The sequence below is a fragment of the Danio aesculapii genome, chromosome 5, assembly GCF_903798145.1.
Source record: "Danio aesculapii chromosome 5, fDanAes4.1, whole genome shotgun sequence".
NCBI classification, from domain to species: Eukaryota; Metazoa; Chordata; class Actinopteri; order Cypriniformes; family Danionidae; genus Danio; species Danio aesculapii.
In genome coordinates this window covers 29,048,448-29,061,757 of record NC_079439.1, presented here as the reverse complement: position 1 = coordinate 29,061,757, position 13,310 = coordinate 29,048,448, and the positions used below count along the sequence as shown (strand labels likewise).

Sequence of the window (13,310 nt, the reverse complement as noted above, 5' to 3'; positions counted from 1 at the left end):
CCCCTTTTCCCCCGGAAAATATTGTAAGGTTCATGTAAGGTAATATTTCCTGATAATATCGCTCATATAAGTTTGCAGTAAGGATGACAAAAAATGTTGTCTTTAAAAAAACGGCAAAGCAAAACATCAGTAGGCCATATGTAACTGAAAAATGTAAGCCTTTGGCCTTTAAATTGGCCCTATATTAGTTGCCAATTAGTTTAATTTTTTAAACGTTTCTTGTCAGTAGCTGTGACTTCCTATATCTCATTTTGGGTGTGTGTCAATTCTTTTGCCTTGCGCTCAAAAAATGCTCTGGGCTTGTCGTGGTATTGGGATAGAGTCATTTGCAAATGTCTTATTAATTTGGATAGCCTAATGCATTCTTTAGCAAGAACTTTGGCTTAGATAATGCACTGTGGCTGAGTCAGGGACCCTTTGCTTCAAGAAAATGAAATAAAACCATAGTTCAGATAACTATCTTGGTATTTCCTACATTTCGTGTTTCCAGTATTGCTATCTCTGTGGCCCGAAATGTCCATTATGGTCCAGTATGCTTGGGTCATAAATATTAGCTGCTGAAGGTGAATCAGTAAAACTCAGTCCATTTTTTTGGTCAGCCAGGGGATAAAATGTACTAAGGCAACATGATCTTCTCCTAATTGTTCACTGCAAAAACTCGTTAAAAATATGACGCGACCCCAAACAGAGCTTCCTGAGGCCCCCTTGTGAGCCGGGACCACCCTGTTGGGTACCGCTGCAGTACAGGATATAATGTCATGGTGCACTGAAAAAAGAATTAATATTGTGTATGACTCCCATGAGCTTGGACGACTGCATCCATACATCTCTGCATGACTCAAATAACTTAATAATAAAGTCACCTGGAACGGCAAAGAAAGCGTTCTTGCAGGACTCCTAGAGTTTACCAAGATTTTTTGGATTCATCTTCAATGCCTCCTCCTTCATCTTACCCCAGACATGCTTAACAATGTACATGTCTGGTGCCTGGGCTGGCCAATCCTGGAGCACCTTGACCTTCTTTGCTTTCAGGAACTTTGATGTGGAGGCTGAAGTATGAGAAGGGAGTGCTATCCTGCTGAAGAATTTACCGTCTCCTGTAGTTTGTAATGTAATGGCAGCACAAATGTCTTGATACCTCAGGCTGTTCATGTTCAAAACAAGGAGGCAATCATTTAATCACACTCCATATATGAACTATGTAATGACAAAGTCCCTGTCAAGTTTGACAAAATGCCATACATGAATAGTCTCAAGTGCTGTTCCTTCCTTTAATAACAAACGGCTTGCAAATCCCAAGTTGCAGGGAAGGTTATTGTATTAATCATCAGAAAAATGACAGGAACAAACACAACACAAGTTTGGCGTTATTGTGGTATTGTAGTAAATGACCTTCAACTATTTATTCCCCACGGCTCCACATCTTGAGCCATCTCACAGTGATCACTCATCTTCAGTCATGATTAATCCCATCCCCCACACTCTCCCACAGTGTTTGAAGGGAAGATGGGTTCCTGGTTCCGGCACCTCTTAAGGCAATGTTTTGTGTCAATGTCAATGTGAAATCACTAAAGATTTGGAACCAAGACAAATCATATAAACAACTGTGAAACAACTGTTTTTTTTTTTTTTGAGAATCAATAGTTTTAAACATGATGCTCTTTCAGATTTAAACTTCAGCCGTTTTCAAAAACCCATAATAGGGGCTCTTTAAGACAAGCATCATTCATGTATATCAACAGTAACTAAATTTTCTAGCTAATTTACCAGTTTTTGCACCATTTCACAACGTTTAGGCTATTTTACACCTGTATTTTAAGTAGATTCCGTGCACCTCTTCATCTGTTCTGCTTGTTTGGCATAATTTGCTCTGCTTTAAAGTTTGGTCATCACAGAAATCAGCTGTTGCATTAAATGCTTCTAAATATGCTTATCATCAGTAGATCACTCACATAACTTCACGCTCAAAACATTGCTTTAATGCTAACTTTCTCTATTCAGTAAACCTGTCAGAATTTTTTATTTTTGTACTTACTTGTTTTGGTGCTTTGAGCCCTGCAGGTGTGCATGATACTGTGCCACTGAATTCAGCGTGACACTGCAGACGTCACATGTGTAGCTGCGTTTTAGACCTACAGAGAAACACACGCATACGTTTTGTTTTAGCACGTACAAACAGACATGCATATAATCATAACATCATAGTCAAAGTACGAAAAACCAAAAATCAATTTACCCATGATGAATCCTCATCATGTAGCCCTATGTCTTGTAATATCATGACAATTATGACATTTACACTCTTAAAGGGATAGTTCACCCAAAAACTGAAAATTCTGCCGTTAGCTGACCCTTCCAAACCTGTTTGACTTTCTTTCCTCTGTTGATCAATAAACAATATTTTTGAAGAAAGCTGGAAGCCTGTAACCGCTGTCTTTCATGGTATTTGTTTTTCTTACTCATAAAGGTTTGAAACCACCTGAGGGTGATCAAACAGTGAAGACATTTTCAATTTTTAATTCATTTCAATTTTTCTTACTCTGACAAACATAATCTAAAGAACCTTACTTTCACTTTTGTAGAATGGAAAGGTTCTATGGCTGTAATAAATTCTTCATGCAACCATCGATTGACCGTTAGACTTTATTTTCAAAAGTCTATAGGACAAAATAAAGGACAGATTATAATATACACTCATTAGCCACTTTATTAGGTACACCTTACTTGTACCGGGTTGGACCCCCATTTGCCTTCAGAGCTGCCTTAATCTTTCGTGACATAGATTCAACAAGGTAGCTCAATCGGTACTAATGGGCCAAACGTTTGCCAAGAAAACATCCCCCACCATTACACCACCACCACCAGTCTGAACCGTTGATGCAAGGAAAGATGGATCCATGCTTTCATGTTGTTGATGCCAAATTGTGACCCTACCATCCGAATGTCTCAGCAGAAATCTTCTACTGCTGTAGCCCATCCGCCTTATGGTTCGACGTGTTGTGCGTTCAGAGATACTCTTCTGCATACCTCGGTTGTAACGAGTGGATATTTGAGTTACTGTTGCCTTTCTGTCAGCTGGAACCGGTCTGACCATTCTCCTCTGACCTCTGGAATCAACAAGGCATTTGTGCCAACAGAACTGCTGCTCACTGGATATTTTCTCTTTTTTGGACCATTCTCTGTAAACCGTAGAAATTGTTGAAAATCCCAGTGGATCAGCAGTTTCTGAAATGCTCAGACCAGCCCATCTGGCACCAACAACCATGCCATGTTCAAAGTCACTTAAATCACCTTTCTTCTCCATTCTGATGCTCAGTAGATCGTCTTGACCATGTCTAAATGCACTGAGTTGCTGCCATGTTATTGGCTGATTAGAAATTTGCGTTAATAAGCAGTTGGACAGGTGTACCTAATAAAGTGGCCGGTGAGTGTATATTCATTCATCATATTTTGGTGTGACGCATAAAAACAGCCTCTCCTTTGACTTTTTTTTGTCCATCAAAGCAGAGGGATCAATAAAGTCTTCTCGTGTGATTGGCTTGAGCAGAAGGTCTGATTGTGGAATGAGACGGCGCTCGTCTGTGTGTGTGAGTCAGTGGAGACTCACATGGGTCACTGAGCGCCTGTGTTTCACAGTTCTGCCTGATCAACTCTCCTGATTACCAGACCCTGAGGGAATGTGTGTGTGTGTGTGTGTGTGTGTATGTGTCTGTATCTATGCGCACAGGCATGTGTGTGTGTGTGTTTGTGTGTGGGGAGAATCAATTAAACAGACATAAACATAGGAATACCAAGGCTTTGTATTTATTTCTATTGTAATTTCATAGTTGTTTTTAAAAACGGAAGGTCCCAGCATGAAATGTGATCCATGTTGAGGGACCTTTGAGGAAGGGGGGGGGGGGGGGGGTCCTGTGTTCTCTTGCATTTGTGTGTGTACAGTATGTGTGTGTGTGTGTCAAGAGACATTATAAATATTTGAGAAGGCCATGTGGCTCGCAATGCAGTTTGGGGAACTGATGTTGTTGCACCCAGAAACCATGGCGCTCTTGTCTTGTATACAGTAGATAAAAAGGAAATCAGTAGAATGAAACATGGCTGAAACAGAATAATGCTTTATATTATTGTCATTCAGTATGGGGAAAGCCTCTTTAAAACTTTAAAGATGCTCATACTGTATGTTAAAGTAGTTCGTATGGTGAATCGTAAGATTAAAAATTAAGCAATTACAGCATTTTTCAATTAGGCAATGTCAGCACTCATCTGGCTACAAAAACATACAAAATTAAAACTCTAATTTAAGATGCATACTGCTCGGAAACATTATTTATGTCAATATTTAACTAGAAAAAATGTGCCTTAATGTATGCATGCATGTTTTTTAGTAAATCATTTGGTCAGTGAATTGCTGATGTAGATGCTCTGTCATTAATAATGAATGTCCATGTGCGATGTCTCTTTGAATAGCTTAATTTGCTACGCTGGTGTAAAAACATCAATTAATCAAATATACGAAGCACAAATTTATTCAAGTGGGACTAATATTTTGCATAGGTTTAGTAAGAAGACGGAAGAGTTGAACTGATTATTCATTTTAAATGTTGTCAACATTCAGAATGCTTAATGCGGACCCAAAAAATAAACACAAATCTACCCAATATAACATTTGTAAAGCTGGAGTTAACAATTCAACTATTCAAGTGGCATATTAAAGAGTGAAACTGAATGAAATTATAGAAATCTGTGGAGCTAGTGACAAAATAATTAGTTGAAGCTGCTTGATTTGATTCAGTTGAAGTCAGAATTATTAGCCCCCCTTTGAATTTTTTTCTTTTTAAATATTTCCCAAATGATGTTTAACAGCAAGGACATTTTCACAGTATATCTGATAATTTTTTTTCTTCTGGAGAAAGTCTTTTTTGGCTAGAATAAAAGCAGTTTTAATTAAAAAAAAAAAAGTTTTAAGGTCAAAATTATTAGCCCCTTTAAGCAAATTTTTTTTGATAGTCTACAGAACAAACCATCGTTATACAATAACTTGCCTAATTACCCTAACCTGCCTAGTTAACCTGATTAACCTAGTTAAGCCTTTAAATGTCACTTTAAGCTGTTGAAAAATATCTAGTCAAATATTATTTACTGTTATTATGGCTAAGATGAATAAATCAGTTATTAGAAATGAGTTATTAAAACTATTATGTTTAGAAATGTGTTGAAAAAAATCTTCTCTCTGTTAAACAGAAATTGGGGAAAAAATAAACAGGGGCGGTCTAATAATTTAGGGGGCTAATAAACTGTATATAATAAAATTCAATGACAAAACCCTAAAAAATACATTTCTAGTCATGATACTGAAAAAAAGAAGTATTCATCACTGCAAAAAAAGCTTTTATTTACTGTGACCTTTTATGTGAAGCTGCTTTGACACAATCTACATTGTATAAGCGCTATACAAATAAAGGTGAATTGAATTGAATTGAATTTTCTTACCTAGAGGTTTTGTCTTGTTTCTAGTCTAAATATCTACAAATTCTTTAATCAAGGAGCATTTTCTAGACAAAAAAATATATATATTTTCTTGTTTTGAGAAATAATGTGTGAAACTTGAGTGAGTTTTACCCTAAAACAAGCAAAACAATTTGCCAATAGTGTAAGAAAAATAATCTTGTTTTCAATTTAAAATTAAAAGATAATTTTGCTTACCCCATTGGCAGATTATTTTGTTTGTTTTCAGGAAAAACTTTTAAATCAAGACAATAAGTTTTTCCTGTCTATAAAATGCTTCTTGATTTAAGAATAAGTATATATTCAGACTAGAAACAAGACAAAAAATCTAAATAAGAAAAGCATTTTTTTGCAATGATCACTTATAGTCAGACCTGTAGTTAGTTACTCTGTGCTATAAAAAGTTTTTATTGGCATATTTTTTAAGGGAAAAAAAGGGAAACCCAAAATGCAATTTAAACCTTTACATAGTATCTTCTGTGTGTGTTGACACTGAACAGACTCCGCGACACATTGACTCTCTATTAGTGTGAGTTCCTGCCTGTGCCCGTTATGGATTAAGCGTCCTGTGTAATTGCTGTCATGTTGCACTAATGATATTGCAGCTGAAAAATGGCCTTTGCACTCCCCTCCTCACCAAATTGAGTTAAACCCATTGTCTGGAAGAAAAGGGGATGAAGAAATTAACGTCTTACTATTGACTCAACATCATGCATAACTGTACACATTCTCATACATCTAGAGTGTGCTGCCTCTGTTGATATGCATTTGCAATGTATTGCAGCAGGTTGGTCAAAAAAAACTGACACTGACAGACTGGGAACAAAGCTTTCCTTTCGGCTGTCCCTGTAATCCCCAAGAGTCTGATTATTTCTGCCACTGGGTAGCCAGCAAGATTTTTTTTAAAAGTTGCTAATCACATCAGCAACAGTGAAACTGAAAAGCACAGCAAAAAACGTCCATTCCCTCCACAACTTTTTAATATATCTAGATACACAGTCATAAACGAAATATTTTTGGACTTCAGCAGTTTAACATTTGTACAGTGTGACAACAGTTGTCTCAGGTGGATGGCCAAGAAAGAATCAACAGATTTGAATGCATTTTCTGCACCAATTCTTAGAAAGCGGCTGGGGGTGGGGGTTGCTGAATTCTCTGTAAAAACAACAACTAAAGCTCTTTCACACTGGAAAATACATGGGTCATGTGTGCTGGGCAGAGCTGGGCAAGTTACTTCCAAAATATAATACATTATATGTTTGTTGTTACTGTCATTTGAATGTAATTAGTGACATTACAATATTCTGAAATGTAACGTTTCACAATACTTTTGTATTACTTTTACCAAAATTACCACATATGACTACATTGATAACAGGATGTAATATATAGTCTTATGTACAAGTCGCAAGAACAAGGCTGACAAAAAAAAAAAACGGGAAGGAGCAGAAGAATGAAGAAGAAGGATGCAATACTCAGAAATTCAGAAGTGTTTTGATAACATGCCATTTTAAAACAATTTGTTCATACATAACCGCATCTCACAGCCCCACTGGATTTACGAAGGATCTCAGTTTCAGTGCTGATTCTGAGAAGTGTCCTTGTCTCTACACTTTTTTTTCCAGTGAATGTTCTGTATTCAAAACACCAGTTTAAAGTGTTGCATGATAACTACAGCAGGCCCGGCCCTAACCAATTTGGCGCCCTAGGCAAGATTTCAGGTGGCGCCCCGTCACATCGCAGTAAATTCCTCTGCTAGTGTACATATAGTCATAAGAAACTAAATAGCTTTTTGTTCGACTACTACAAGCTGGGAAAACGTCAGATAAATATGCCAATGCATTTAACGTTATTGCTGAATAGATCTAATATTTACACATTTGCTTGAGGAAGGAATGATGAGGGTTGTTACATTACTATTACTATTTTCCATAACATCCATGCCCTTCCATAACATTAGCTGACGTTAAACCTAACAGATAGCACTATAGCTATTTATTGATTAGCAAACCATGTTATGCCATACCTGTCAACGTTGGGATGTCAAAAATACGGGACAACAAATAGCTTCAAATGCTAGAATACATAGCAAACATTAGAAAATATTGACAATAAAATAAAAGATTTAGCCTGTTAAAATCAATGACCTATACAGAAATTAAATAAAGCTATAAAATCTACTTCACTTTTTATTGTATTTACATATTGATTAAAGTCACTATTGTTATTTAGTGAAGAGCAGCAAATGAATTTCTCATTGTGTTTTGTTTGATAACAGAGGTGTCACTGTATGAATGCACAGATCTACAATGAAAGCATTCGACTACTTTAGTAACTGTTTGTGCTCATTTAAGAGAAAATTAGTTGTGTTTAAAATAAAACACGCAGGACGGACATGTTTACATGCTTTTAAGTGTATTTGTCTGTTTAAACACACATACAAATCACCAAAGTATCCCAAACTTTCGTTCCTCTATAAATGGCGTGTAGAGAAGCTGATCTGGGAACAGTTTATCATACGGAGCGCATCTGTCAGTCAGCATGCACACACTGAATTCAGAAGTTGCGACGATTGACGCACAGCTTTAATAGAAAAAGAAAGTGAATGCAGACGTTTTTATATTCATTTTAATGTGCTTTCAAGCCAAAATAAATTGCTCTTGCAATTCTATCACATTTGAGATCGGCTCTGTATTGATGGTATTTTCACTTTTCATATAAGGATTAAACATACGGGGGAAATATGGGAAAATTAAACGTGATATCGGGCAAAAACGGGAGGGCTGACAGGTATGTGTCATGCTAATTGTTAATGGCGTTATCAATCATCGCTTGGATACAGCAAAATAATCATCTTTATCGTAACATTTCCTCTGTTGCGCTTTTCTTCCTCTTTTCTTTTTTGCCTCCCCTGTGCACCAGGCAGTTTGGGGCATTTTGACATGTTGATCTTGTTGACCAATCAAAAAAACGAACACCGTGTAGCAGGTAAATCTAATTATTTGGATGGGGATGGGGGTGTCTTAGGTGATTAAGCTATATTATCATTATTTAATACTACTACTACTTAGTAGGCTTTGCACTATGCAGTTAAATTATTGTGGGCATATTATTTTATAAGTCATAATACCAACTAGTTTTAAGAATAGTGAAAGTTACACGTTTTTTTCATCCCCCATTTCTGGCACCCCCTGGATGTACAGCGCCCTTAGTATTTGCCTATACTGCCTATGCCACGGGCTGGCCCTGAACTACAGTAAGTCATCACTACGACATCCATTCCCGGACTGACACCAGCAATGTTACTACAGTAGCTAGAGATCTACTCCAAAAGATATTATTCCCTGCGTCAATCCTGAGATTATATATACAGTTAAATCAGAATTATTAGCCCCCCTGTTTATTTTTTTTCCCCAATATCTGTTTAACGGAGAGGAGATTTTTTTCAACACATTTCTAAACATAATAGTTTTAATAACTCATTTCTAATAACTATTTATTTTATCTTTGCCATGATGACAGTAAATAATATTTTACTAGATATTTTTCAAGACACTTCTGTACAGCTTAAAGTGCCTTTTTAAAGGTTTTTTTAAAGGCTTAACTAGGTTAATTAGGTTAACTAGGCAGGTTAGGGTAATTAGGCAAGTTATTGTGTAATGATGATTCATTCTGTAATCTATCTAAAAAAAGGGGCTAATAATTTTGACCTTAAAATGGTTCATAAAAAAATTAAAACTGTTTTTATTCTAGCTGAAATAAAACAAATAGGACTTTCTCCAGAAGAAAAAGATTATCAGACACACTGTGAAAATTTCCTTGCTCTCATAAACATCATTTGGGAAATATATATATATATATATATATATATATATATATATATATATATATATATATATATATATATATATATATATATATATATATATATATATATATATATATATATATATCAAAGGGGGACTAATAATTCTTGTGTAAATAAGTATTGTGAAAGGGGCTTAGGTGGTCTGCATCTGTACAGGTAACTCAACATAAGTTGCATGCCAAGAGGATTTTAAAATACTCTATTTAATATAAACTATATTAAATATTTAAAATGTGTTTAACTTGCTTTTATACATTACAAATTTGTGAAATTTAATCAGAATTTTGCATAAAGGATTATCAATGGAGTCTGTGTGTGCTAATTATTAGACTATTAACATATATGTTTACAGACAGTTTATTTTATTAAAATGCCATGGCTGTAATTTTTAGTGCATAGAAACAAATATGTGTATTACCCAGCATCAAACAGATCAAGTAAAATATTAAGTACTTAGCCATATTTTAATTCCTGCATTTACAAAATAACATTATTTCTGCTCAGTTCTGCATGAAATTAATCAATGACACTTATTTTTACAGTATTGTGGCAACCGTTTACATGTACATTCTGTTATAGCCATAAATATGCACACAGTAATTGAAACTAACCCTATACAAATCTTTTCCTAACCCCAATCCAATAGTGAGTACATTTTGTTGATCAATAATACTCAGTACTTAATTGCATAGTCAGGAACTCCATAAAATAAAGTGTAACCACAGCTAGTATCTCCTCTAGGTTTTTATGGCACTGATACAGCCTGGGCTTCTTGATGATCGCGTATGTTTACAGACAATGTATTTTAATAATGGGATAAACACACCCATCCTACTGTTATTCCCCACACAGTCTTGGGTCCTGACATTGAGAGGATTTGGCAGAACTGTGTAGCTTGTGGTGACTCCCGGCTGGCCTTTTGACAGGCCGCCTCTCAAATGCTTTTTGAAAAGGTGAAATAATAGAGCAGCGCCGGGCATCCATCAATGTTAGCTATCCGTTCCGCTTGTCGCGCTGCCCACAGAACACATGAGCAATGAAGAGTCGAGCAGTGAAGACTCCGATGAAGTCTCTCTCATCTGTGTCGCCCTTGTCTCCGATTTATGACTGTTAGCACTGAACATCTTCCGGAAGGGAATAGAGGAACCACAAGTGTAATACATGAACCAAGATTGAATGTCGCCTCTTTGTTTTTCCTGTTCCCTTCACAGTGTATATTAGGGCTTTCGAAAGTACATTGTAAATTCTGAAAGCACTTCTACATTTATTTTTTATTCATTATTATTTTGAATATAACATTCATTTTGTCAAAGTATCTTTTGGCTAGTGTTACAGTTTTTCTAAGTCGCTTTTGGTGCATTTCTCACAACACTATTTACATTTGCACAACAGTTAATGCATTTCTCAAAACAATTAGTCATCATAGTAGCAGTTTCTCATTCCTTCAAACAAATTGCAGATGCTTTTGGACATGCATCAATTGCTTTCGTACAACTCTCTGCTGTTTTATAACATTATCATTTGCTTATGTCATGTCAGTCAAAATTATCTAAACTTGTGAATGCTGAATAGTTATTTCATATAAAACTAATAACCCTCGTTTCATTACTTGAGTCATTACATGCAAAAATGTTAAACTAGTTGTCAAAATCTGTCTGGCAAATTTTATAACCCCCCCAAAATGTCTTCTAAATTGAACAGTTTCATGTATGTTTTACAATGCTGTGAATTAATTAGAATCGCAAAGAGCATATGCAGTAAAATGTGAAACATACATATTCTGTTTCTTGTACTCAGATACCTCACTAAATACAGTGATGTCTGACTTTACTGTAGTTTGCAAATGGCTGTGCAAATAGTATATAGTGCTGTCTTGAGCATTTTCAGGATGTGTCACCAAAATCTGCCTTTTTTGCATTGGAAAACATTTACAGAGTAAACTGTCATAATGAAAACACGACAAGTCATTTGACTATTTTGTTCATAAACAATAGCGTCAGGACTTTTCATCTTAATGACACTAACACTTTCATTGACATCAATATTTGCTTTTGAGGAGGGAGTTTTCCATTTTGAGCAAGTGATGCGCTTTTGCAGGTTATCAACAAGGTTTTGCAGTTTGTACTAATTGTTTTGAGAAATGCATTAACTGTTGTGCAAATGTAAATGGTGTTGTGAGAAATGCACCAAAGCTACTGAGAAAAACTGTAACTGAAGACAGTACTAGAAGACACAAAACACTGTTTAGTTGAGTACTGGTGTGTCGTTTGTCATTCAGATCTCTTGATCCAAAATTAGGAAAACATTTGGCAGACAGACAGACAGACAGACAGACAGACAGACAGACAGACAGACAAGACAGACAGACAAGACAATTCACAAGAGTTCTCTGTTTATTTACGGTTGTGAATTGCATTCTGGGACCTTGATCTCTGCTCTGTTGACTTTGGCAGTTGAAAATTGAAATCTACACTTTAACAAAGTGACTTTTTTTGACATTTTAGTAGTTTGAAATAATATAATGTATAAGAAATAATATATAGAGGAATAACTCTGTAAAATAACAGAAAATGTACTGCCAGTTTTTGTAACGAAATATACCCACCATCCCAGACAATATACCATTTTAACTAACAATATACCATTACTAACAATGTTAATGAAAGTCACTTTTTTTTAAATACTTTTCAAGGTTAAAAGTTGTTGGAAGAAAGATCAAGGTCCCATAATGCAATTCAAAAGCATAAATAAAAAGGGGAAAAAATAAATAAAAACATAAATCACAAATGACAGAAAAGTGATAATTCACAGATATTTTTTACACTGTTTGTTGGATTTGTCACTAATAAAGTAGCAATGTTTTTTGAACACATTCTCTCGACTGCAAATTAATTGAATTAAAAAGTAACTCAAATATTATTACTTATTTTTAAAAGTAATGCATTACTTTAAAATTATATTGTTACATAACTCGCATTACTTGTAATGCGTTACTCCCAATAATAATAATAATAATAATAATAATAATAATAATAATAATAATAATAATAATAATAATGATAATGATAATGATAATAATAATAATTTAAAATAATATATAAATACTATTTATTTATTTATTAATTTCAGATTTTGCTAACAAAGTATTTTTCCATACATTCTGACTTAAACATTGTCCATTTGTCTGAGAATCTATCTAGAGTCTAAGTATGTGCAGTAGCTGGAATGGAACCAACAGCTTGCAGAATCCCAGGAGCACAATGATGTTTAATGATGCCTTCAGGGGTAATATTATCACCTCAGGCTTCTGGTCTCATCAGGGATCATAACACCACTGAACTGAGACATGCCCTGGGACACACCTACTGAGATCCCCATCTGTCCATTCTATAGTTTATCCAACTTTAACTAGTTGGGATAATAGTGAGACTATTCGTCACTAGCCATTACACTTTAAAAGTCAACTCATTTTCCCATCGATAATTATATAAAACACCAGGAAACGATCACCAAAGCTGGCATTTCTAATGTGTAGCACGTACTGCTGGTGGATTTGGACCTGCTGTAAATAGAATTGTACAAATATTTCTCATTTTAACTTCTTTTTAAAGGTAAAATTTTCATGTCATGTTTAATTTTCTTTCAATGCAGCAAAAAAGTTTAGATTTTGATGATACAAAAAATACTGTCAAAAGTTTGGAATATTAACATTTTTTACAATTATTTAAAAATAAGTTTCTTTTTTTTTCACTGCATTTATTTTATAAAACTGGCTGTATATTTAATATTGTGAAATATTCTAACAATTTAAAATGTGAGACATTCCTGTGAATGCTTGGCTTTTTAGCAACTCTTATGTCACGTGATACAGCTGCTTGATATTACTGTGAGAAGAAAAATAATCTTTCATTAAGGATGCGTTGAATTACTACAATTCAGC

The 13,310-nt window shown here is 35.0% G+C and overlaps 1 protein-coding gene across 1 annotated transcript in view; it reads right to left on the bottom strand.

Annotated features, from left to right (window-relative positions):
- Positions 1 to 13,310, bottom strand: part of zmat4a (zinc finger, matrin-type 4a) — a 186,767-nt gene that overhangs the window by 26,490 nt on the left and 146,967 nt on the right. The window contains exon 6 of the mRNA XM_056457848.1: positions 2,036 to 2,132. Coding sequence (XP_056313823.1) covers positions 2,036 to 2,132 — 97 coding nt within the window. The remainder of the gene's footprint in view (positions 1 to 2,035; positions 2,133 to 13,310) is intronic.